Below are 9,886 nucleotides of genomic sequence, written 5' to 3'. Positions count from 1 at the left end.
CCTCAGGGAGCTCCGCGAGGGACGCCGAGCCACGGGAGCAGCGCCCCCGCACTGCGCCTGCGCGCCCCGACCCAGCGCTGCCGGCGAGCCCCCGCGCCGCCGACTGCCCGTCTGGCTGTTTCGCCCCGCCCTCCGCCCTGAGTGACAGCCAGTGTGACCAATCACGCAGAGCGGCGGAGCGGCGTCTGTCGCGCGCCGCTCGCCGCGTCCGGTGCGCGGCGGTTGTGGAAGGATCCCGGCGGCGGCGGCGGCGGCGGCGGCGGGGCCCGGGCGGGAGCGATGTCGGGGCTGCTGCACACCACGCTCAGCGGCCTCAACAGCGACTCGTACTGCGAGATCAGCCAGTACCGCGACCAGCACTTCCGGGTGCGCCCGGCGCGGCGGGTGGCGGGGCCCGGTCGGGGCGAGGAGGGCTGAGGCCGGGACAAGGCCGTGCGAGGGACCGGGCAGAGGGAGGGCACGGGGCGGCAGGAGCGGCACGGCGAGCGCGCTGAGCCCGCGGCGTGCCCTCTGTGCCCGCAGGGTAGCAGGCAGCTGCAGGAGAAATCGCTGAAGATTTCCTCCACGCTGTATGTCGGCAATTTGTCCTTCTACACCACCGAGGAGCAGATCCAGGAGCTCTTCTCCAAGTGCGGGGATGTCAAGAGGATTGTCATGGGGCTGGACAAGATCAAGAAAACCCCTTGTGGCTTCTGCTTTGTAGAGTATCCTTTCTGGTTCCTCCTGTCAGTACGGGTGTGGTTGGCACCTGTAGTTCCTCGGCACAGCAAGTGTGTCTGTGCTGCTGCTGGAAAGGTGATAGCCAGGTGCTTCCTACCAGGCACATCCTGTCCCTCCTTGCACCTTCCTCTCTGCACCCTGAGAGTGACTGTATAGTGGTGCCATATGTGACAAGTGCCACCAGAGCTGTAGTTTCTGGAGGTGGAAGAGAGCCCCTTTAATTCACTAATTTCTTTAATGCTTTTAGGGCCAAAATGAGAAGTGTTAGTCATCAGCCTGACATCTTCCATGGCCAGAGCACGTGTTTGCTTTCTCCTCTCAACTGCACACCTGAAGGAAGTAGCAGGATAAGCCATGGGGGCATTTTCAAGCAGAGGGTACACGCTTATACAGGTTGTGCCAGGAGCTGTCTGTGCAAAGCTCTCCTTTTGTTCTATTTCAGTCAGGTTTTACATAGCACAAAAAGGCTGATTTCTTGCCCTTAGCAAGGCTTTAATGTCTTTGTTCCATTGTCTTGTCTGTGCAGGTACTCACATTAAAGTACAGAATCCATGCTGAGCTGGTCTTAGCTTGGATTTTCGTGAGTGCAGTTTTTGATCCCGTAGAGAAGAGCAGAAAAGGCTGGAAGGCAGTGGGGAGAGTTCAGCTTCTCAAATACAATACTTCCCTCATTTTTTTCCCTGTGCCCTACAAAAAGCACCCTGAGTTGTCCTTACAGAGTGCCTCAGGTACTACACGAGAGCAGACGCTGAGCACGCCATGAGGTTTATCAACGGCACGCGGCTGGACGACCGCATCATCCGCACGGACTGGGACGCAGGCTTCAAGGAGGGGAGGCAGTATGGGAGAGGAAAGACTGGAGGACAGGTAAAGGCAATGCCAGTTCATCCCTGAATTCGATCCTGTAAGACTCTGTGTACTTACTTGCTGGTTTTGTCTCGGGGAGAACAATGTGCAGACTCTAAAGACCTGATAACCAAGGTTACTCACTCCCAGGTTGTTTTGGTAATTGACACCTGGTGATAAAGGCTGGCACTTTTGTTTAGGACTCCAAACTTCCTGCAATGCAAGCAGAATATTCCCTAATCCAAGGTAGTACCCTTGAAATGATCCAGAATTTGAGTAGAGGGAAGCAGTGTGGCTGCCAGGCCAATCTCATAACACAGCAGTTTCCCCAAGGGCAAAGATGAGGTTTAGATGAGATAAAGTGTTCTGAAGGCCAAGCCTGGCAGTTCAGAAGGGCATACTGAAAAGCTGAACAAAAAAATATTTTGGAGTCTTTGCTTCTTACCTGAAAAAAATCTTCACAATCAAATATATCCTTTTTGGTCATTTTCACCACCATTACCACCTTTTTGGTGGATTAGTTGAAGAGATCTCAGACGAGTTGAAGTGCTTCTAATGTGAATTTCAGTTCCCCACCAGCTGAACAAGGAGGGGAGGATGATTCTGGGGTCTGGCAGTGCTGGCTGTTAATGTGTGTTGTTGCTGTGCCCCAGGTGCGAGATGAATACCGGACAGACTACGATGTGGGAAGAGGTGGCTTTGGCAAGATCATCCAGATGCAGAAGGCAAATCACCAGCCTGCAATCTATTAATTGCCTCGTGGCTCCTAGCTCGTAGAGGGCTCTGTCCTTCCAGAGCTAGCCCTGTTCTCACATTTGGGATGGGGTATGGAGTGAGATCCAAGTTCCAGCAAAAGGTGACTCTCCTTAGACTGTGGATATACATGTGTTCATTCTCCCTTCTTCCTGAGCTAGAGAGGATGTTCTGTGCTGGTACAGGGCAACAAGGGGAAAAAATGGACAGCTCTGTAGGATTTTGGGCAAGAAGAAATGCAGCATGTCACACACACCTTATGCTATGACATATTCTTCATGTTGCACTTAAGCAGGTGGCTTCCTCCAAGCTGCAACTGCAGCTGTGGTTGCTTTCAAATGGAACTTTTTTTAAAAGCTTATCACCATTGGAGCCCTCCAGGTGCCTGGGCACCTAGTGAGGATGCACAAGAGATTCAGGTTTCTAATTTACAACCTCACCTGCTCAATAAACAGTATCACTGAATGAGAGAAGTGGACAAGGTCTTACCATCTACTTGGAGGTGCCTGTCTGCACATCTTGCCCTTGGGTTGGTCAGGGCCTGCAGAGCATTTCTCTTTGTGATGCCCCCAGTGCTGCCTGGCTTTTCAGATCCTCACTGTTCGGTGTGATTTTGTTAAAAGTTTCTGTTAATTTTTTTAAATAAACAGTTGTATTTGGTCTGACTGAGAAGAAGGTAATTTCACCCCTAGCAGCCCTTGTGGAGCTGTGTTTTGTGTTGGTAGCTAGGAAGCTGTTGATAAAACACCAATGTTTTGGCTATTCTTGAACAATGTTCCCACAGCATCAAGGCTGTCTCTAACATTCCCACCTCACCAGCAGGCTGGGGTGGGAGCAAGATCTTGGGATATTCCAGACCCTAATGCTGAGCATCTGCTCAGCAGCAATAGCTAAGAGAAGGGACATGGGGGGCATTCTTTATTAAAACATCTGTTTTCTGCAGCAGCTGCTCTGTGCACTGAAGCTGTGCTTCCCAGGAAGTGGCCGGACATCTCCTGCTGGTCAAAAGTAGACAATAAATATTTAGTTTTCCTTTGTTCCCACGTGCAGCCTTGCTTTTGCTTTATTAAACTGCCTTTATCTTGGCCCACAAATTCCATTCCCATCTTCCTTTCTCCCTGCCTTCCTCCCACTGAGGAGGGGAGTGAGGGAGCAGCTTGGTGGGTACCTGGTGGGTACCTGGTGTCCAGGCAGGGTCAGCCCTCCACAGTTTGGTGCCCAGAGTGGGGCCTGAGGCAATGGCTGTTCTGTGCTAAGTGTGCTTTAGCCATAGTAGTTACTAAGTAGGCAGCTCCTGTTGGGCCACAGAGTTTGTTGGCTGCACTTCTTATCTCTTTGGGAACATGTTAGTACAAACCATGGCTCTGTGCCTTGCCCTGGCACTGATGGCCTTGCTCTGCTGGGGGAGCTGCCTTGTGGAGAGGATCCATTTCCCACTCCCACCTGGTGTGGGTGGCTTTATTGTTCCTGCTTAGCCTTATGTGAAATATTAAATGCTACTAATTAACGTGGTTGGCATATCATGGGGCCTGTGTAATCTGGTGTCATCCTGGTGTAAGAGAAGACAATTTTTGGGTGAGTCAGTACTGAAATGTGCCCTGAGGCAGCTGGTCCGTGGGTGGCAGAGTGTGTGGAAGGATTTGGGCAAATGCCTGGGCTAGTTATCACCTCCCATAGCCTGGGACTACACCTGAACAGGCAAGTACCCCTGGCAAACACATGCCAACTGACAGAAGGTGCCTAGCCCAGTGAAAACCAGCAGCTTCTGGCACTGCGCTGGGGCTTGGCATGTGCCTGCAAAGCCCAGTTCAGGGCTGTCAGAGGGCTGTGGTTAACTCAGGGAGCCCAGCCACCTCTGAGAGTAACCTGATTGAGACTGGGGACAAGCTCCATCTGAGGTGAGAGTAGAGATAGGGGCCCAAACAAGAACTGCAGTTGCCCCAGTTGTGGGAAAAACCCAGTGGACATGGAAGTCAATGGGTCTGTATCACCAGTTACTAGGGGAGGAGGGAGAAGAAGGGTTCCGTCAAGAAGCTGATTTTTGACAAAAGAAAATGCAGGAAGGAGTGAGGGAATTCAGACAGGAAGCAGAAACCACCCAGTCTGCCCTCATAAGAACTTTGAGACATGTGGAAAGATCACAGCCATGTGGAGACCTTACTGGCTGCTCTGATGCTGGCATTACAGGGCCCAAAGTCAGCAGGAAGGTAGGGAAGCCCAACAGCTGTTCAGTTCTTGGGAACAAAATCAGGGATGTCACCATGTGCCTATGGATGTAATCAAGATACCAGCTATGTCTCCACCAGCTAGCAGGGAGGAGACACCAGGTTTCCTAGGCTTTGGGGAAATGCATGTTCCAGGTTATTTTTAGCTTGTGAGCCCTGTTCATGGAGTAACCTGGACAAATCACAGAGTCACAGAGTGGGTTGGGTTGGAAGGGACCTTAAAGACAGCTAGTTCCAACACCTTGCCAAGGATAGGGACACCCTGAGGGGGAAAGTGACACAAGTGGCTTGGTGGGCACCTGGTGTCCAGCCACTCCAACATTGAACCCTGCAGCAGTTGCACTTTGTGTGTCAGAGCCACTTTATGACACAAACTGGGTGGGGGACACGTCTGTTGGTGTTGTAAAGCTGCTGTCACTTGCAAACACAGACATGGACACTAGGAGGGTGCAGAGTCTCACCATGGCTCTCTGCACTTCTGTCTTGCTGGCTTTTCCTCTCCTGCTGTGCAGTGGCTCAGGACTGATGTCGAAAACAAGTTGCTTCTGCTCTCAATCAGACCAGTCCTTATGTTTCATATCAGCAGCTTGAGAAAATTCAGGAGAGTTTTCCCTGTCCTGTCACCTGTCCCACAATTGGAGCAGCCTGTAAAACATAACAAATGCTCAGTGATCACTTCAGAGAGGAGGGAACCAAGAACTCCCCTGCATTTCTTCCCATTTTAAGATGAGTATGGCCAACACTCTCTGGCCTGTTCTTATGTCCAAACAAGATGAGATCTAAACCCTTTTTGATCTGTCCCCAAGAACCTCTCAGGCAGGGGAGGTAATTCCATTGAACAAGTTAAATTCTGTCTGTAAATTTGGTTTGTATTATGTAAACAATAGCAGCTGCTCCCTGCCCAGTAATGTGTCATGATTTTTCATGCATTATCTTGTCCAGGATGATAGAAACTGTTGCACACCTATGTGCAGACCAGGCAGTTAAATTAGTTTAACACTCACATTACCCCAAAGTCTTGATAACTGAGCTGGGAAGGGTGTTACATTCAGTTTGTCAAAATGTCTCCTACCTGTTTGTTTTGCAAGTCAGGTTACTGTGCCTGTACAGCTGCCACAGGTCTTGAAGGAACTGCATGTTTATTCTTCAGCAGGTTTTAAAAATGTCAGCATTGGCCAGCCCATGGTGCAGGCTGCCCTGAGATGCAGTGAAATGGAACAGGACACATTGGCATAAAAATGGAAAAATAAGAGCAGTCATCTGTCCAGCCTTGCAAAGCACCATCAGTGTGAGGTCCTGTGTGGAGAATATGAATTAGAGATGGAATAATTACTTGGATAAACACAGCAGGAAAATGGGAAAATTTAAGGAGGACAGGGGGATGTAAAAGCCTTAAAACTCTATGATTAGCAAGAAATCTCTTGTGTATGAGCTTGGGAAACCAGCACACCTGTGCAGCCTTTCGTGATCCTGATGGTGGCACAGAAGGGGTAGTTCATCAGGAAGTGGCCACACTGATGGAAAACTTCCCATCTGCACCATAAATGTGCCACTTGCACTGCCTGTGCTGCCTCTGCCATCTCCTCCCTGCACCACTCACTCACTCAGGCTCACTTCCCCCTCAGTGAGGTGTGGGTGCCATGGGGGTACAGCTGTCTCATGAGAGGGACTCCTCTGAAGCTGCAGGGTGACATCCTGCAGGGTGCAGGTGCCATCACAGCATGCTGGCAGCTCCAGGACTAGGGGACAAGAGCAGGAACCAGGGCAGCAGGGGCAGCACTGGGAATAAAGGAGAATAAGGGAAGAGAAGCCATGTGGCAGCAGCCATCATGGCAGGCCTGCAAAGGCAAAGAGAGGCAAGCACTAAGCCTGTGTGTTTACAGGGAGCTGCCACCTGGCACAGGTCAGGGCAAGAGGATTATTGGATGCACACAGGCTCCTCACAGCTACTGGGTCATGTGTGCTTAAGCTCACCACAGGGAACAGAAGGGTTGGGCCCTGCCTGGAGCCAGGTGAGAAAGGAGTGATAAAATCTCCCCCATCACCTGCTTTGATTTCCTGGAGCCCTTCTGGACTGTGAGGGAGCACAACCCACTGCTGCTGCAAGAACTGTCAGGAGCTGACACCAGTTTGCTCTTACACCAGTGACCCCATCTGCCTGGGGTCAATTCCCAGATTCCAGGACTCAGGCCCTGCTGCTGGATTCATGCCACTCAGCAGCCACTGCCCCTCTGCCCCAACAGCAGGGAAGGGGATCTGACAGTGCTCAGATTTACAGGGAAGAAGGTGGCACATTAACTCCTCACGTTGAAGCATTTGGTGTCACAGAGCAGAGCAGAGTTGCCAGCCTATTTTAATTCCCAAGCGGATCAAAATTTAATCTGCTGCTACATCTCTGCCTGCCAAGGCCTGTTCTGGCCAGGGAGCAGTGCAGGGACAGGCTCTGCAGCTGCAGCTCTGCCTCCAGAGGCTCAGCAGCACAGCCCCCATCTCCATCCTGCCCCCAGCCTGCATGGCCACTCTCATGGTCCCTTGGTACCCCCCTGGAGGTGGCAGCATCTGGTGTCCAGAGAGCTGCTCTGAGGGGTCCACCAGGAAAGCCCCATGTCCCCCCAAACCAGCTGGATATGAAGTTATCCAGGTAAGATATGAAGTTATGAATGCCATGGGGTGTGGTGGAGCCAGATGGGGAGGGAGGCTGGCAGTACCCACCCTCTGCACCCCCAACAACCCAAGCCAGCAGCACTGCATTCCTGGCATGACCCCAGAGCACATTGTCACCAGCCAGTGGCCACAGGGGCCTCCTCAGCCACCTGCCTGCTCAGCATGGCTTGGGCCAGACACTGTGGGACTGACTCAACAGCCATCCTGCTCCCGTTTCAATCCAGGGGGGAATGGCAATGAGGAAATGACATATCAAGCCTGGGGAGGAAATGACCCAACTGCCAGGGCAAACCACACGCAGCTGTGCTGGGGCTGGTTCCTCCTTCCTTCCCCAGAAGGGCGGCTCATCACGGGCCGCCCAACAGCAAAGCCAGGCTCTGTTTTTCGCTGATTCTCTCAAACCACAAAAGGGCCCCTCCCAGACTGGTACAGGAGGGGAAAGCCACCCTCCAGCCCCTGACAGGCTTCCCCAGGAACATGCTTTCCTCCCAGGCTCTGGGATGGAGCTGGGCTGCTATCTGAGCAGGCTGCTGGGGCAGTGGGTACAGCAGTGACACAGATGGTTTGTGCAGACACACACTGAGGCTCTGACTGTTGTTCTGGCTGTTGTTGTTCACCAGCTGCTGTGCTGAGATGTGCAGTAACCCCAGCACGGGCTGGGAAGGGCAGAGGTGCTGCCCAGCAGAGGATGTGGTGCCATCCCTGGCAGCCCTGCTAGCCTGCACAGAGAGGGAGGCAGGGACCCCCAGAGTGGGTGCAGAGCTGGGGACAGCCCCTGCAGGCTGGTGGCCAAGGACAGGATGCCTGGCCCAGAGCCTGGGGGGGAACAGGGCTGCTGTAGCCATGGCTCAGTTGGACTGACTCCCCAAAGCTGCCAGACAGCTGCTTGCCCTGCTGGGCTGCCATGGTGGGAGCTGTCCAGAGCTTCCAGAATCCTGCTCCATGCCCTGAACTTTGCCAGTCCCAGGGATGCCCAGGCTGGGATGGCAGAGCTCAGTGGGATGGCCTGTAAGGCAGGGATGTGCCCATGGGCACAAACAGACCCACAAATGGACATGGGCATGGATGTGCAGACGTGTGGGGGGACACAGACACAAACAAAGGAACAGGGGGTGACATCTGCAGCTGTATCACAGGCCCATTGCCCTATTGCCTGAGGCTGTGGCAGGGACAGCAGCCTGGGACTCTGGGGCAGTGGTTGCCTGTGCTGGGGCCAGAGCAGGAGCCACAGCCCCTTCTGCTGCAGGGACAGCCCTGGGGGAGGGCTCCCAGCTCCAGCACAGGGGCCAGGCAGAGCTGATGGTGCAGGTCCCTCACCACTGACCGTGCAGGGACCCTGCACCACTGCCAATGAACAGCGAGAGATGCCAAAACCAAGCACAGTCCATCTGCCTTAAATTAGGTTTGTTTTGGATACTTATGTCAGATCTGATTTAGACCAGAACAAAATCTGGAAAATCATCTTCTCTCATGGATGCAGCCCAGTTTCTGGTCAGACTTCCTCTGCAGGCCATTGCTGGCACCTCCAGGAGGTATTACTTCCAAGGCCTTTACTGTATCCACTGCTCTGGAACTTGGGGGCACAATCCCTCCCTGCACAGGGCCGGAGAGGCAGGACCATGGCAGGCTGCTGTCCTGCCCCCCAGGTGCCAGCAGCACTGTCTGGAGCTGGTTTGAAGCACTGCTTACAGCTCCTGGCTCACAGTGGGCACTGGCAGCTCCAGCTGGGGGGGTTTGGGCAGGGATGTCACCCAGCACTGTTCTGCAATGGCACCAGCCTGGTACCCAGCCCAGTTGGCAGGTAGGGTCCTGCCAAGAGGCCCATGACCCCAGGCCATTAACAGCAAGACTAACAGGAAAAAGCACTTACAAACATTTAATTTAATAGATTTAAAAATTCACCCTAAAATTCTAAAAGGCAGATGAGGTTGGACACAAGAACAACTACACTGAGGACATCTCACTGACACTTGAGCAAGATATTGACATCAAACAGCATGGTGAGAGCAGTACCAGAGCAGTGAGTACCATGCGTACCAGAACAAGTTGCAGTAAGCTTTCCTGCAGAGCTCCAGCCAGGGCTGCCAGGTACAGGTCTGGCACCTGGAAGGCAGGGAGGAGCTGGTGACACAGCCACGTGGCAGATGGAATGAGTACAGCTACACCATCATGTGGGCCTCCTGTGCACAGAGAAAGCAATTTTCATGGCCAGGGGGCTGTGCTGGTGTCACTGCCCCTCTGTGGGACTGGAGGAGGGCAGAGACCAGCCCTGGGCCACCAGCACTCCCATCCAGCCAGGTGACTTCCCTGTGAGGGAAGAGGCAGCTCATGACCCAGCTCTGCAGTCCTGACTCTGTTTTGCCAGTAGGTAGGGTCAGAGACACAGACACCAAATTAAGGAATATATATACCCCATAATTTCCAAACTGTTCTAAGTCCTCAGTTTCCTCTAATTGTACCCCCAGTTACCTGTCCACAGAGTTCCCAGTCATTGTCCTACACAATACACCCTGTGACTATAATCACTCAAGCTTCACAATATCCAAATAGAGCTCGAGAGCATTTCATGCTTTGGTACCACATGGATTGTCTAGTATCAGTGGAGGTAGTTGGTAAGATAATTGTTTCATGATCATCCAAACCTTAACATGCAATGCAATTATCACAACAAAAAGCAA

At 52.7% G+C, this 9,886-nt stretch overlaps 1 protein-coding gene across 1 annotated transcript; it reads left to right on the top strand.

The window, feature by feature from the left end:
- Nucleotides 1-251: 251 nt before the first annotated feature.
- Nucleotides 252-2,333, top strand: LOC128945820 (nuclear cap-binding protein subunit 2). Its single transcript, XM_054289694.1, has 4 exons — nucleotides 252-366; nucleotides 523-704; nucleotides 1,449-1,587; nucleotides 2,220-2,333. Exons 1-4 carry the CDS (start codon nucleotides 280-282, stop codon nucleotides 2,316-2,318), a joined length of 507 nt encoding a protein of 168 aa, XP_054145669.1. The 5' UTR covers nucleotides 252-279; the 3' UTR covers nucleotides 2,319-2,333.
- Nucleotides 2,334-9,886: the final 7,553 nt, after the last annotated feature.

Source organism: Melozone crissalis, unplaced genomic scaffold, assembly GCF_028551555.1.
Source record: "Melozone crissalis strain CALT ecotype California unplaced genomic scaffold, PUWL_Pcris_2 ptg000068l_1, whole genome shotgun sequence".
Lineage (NCBI taxonomy): Eukaryota > Metazoa > Chordata > Aves > Passeriformes > Passerellidae > Melozone > Melozone crissalis.
The sequence above is the reverse complement of the archived record's forward strand: the minus strand, read 5'-3'. Positions and strand labels throughout refer to the sequence as shown.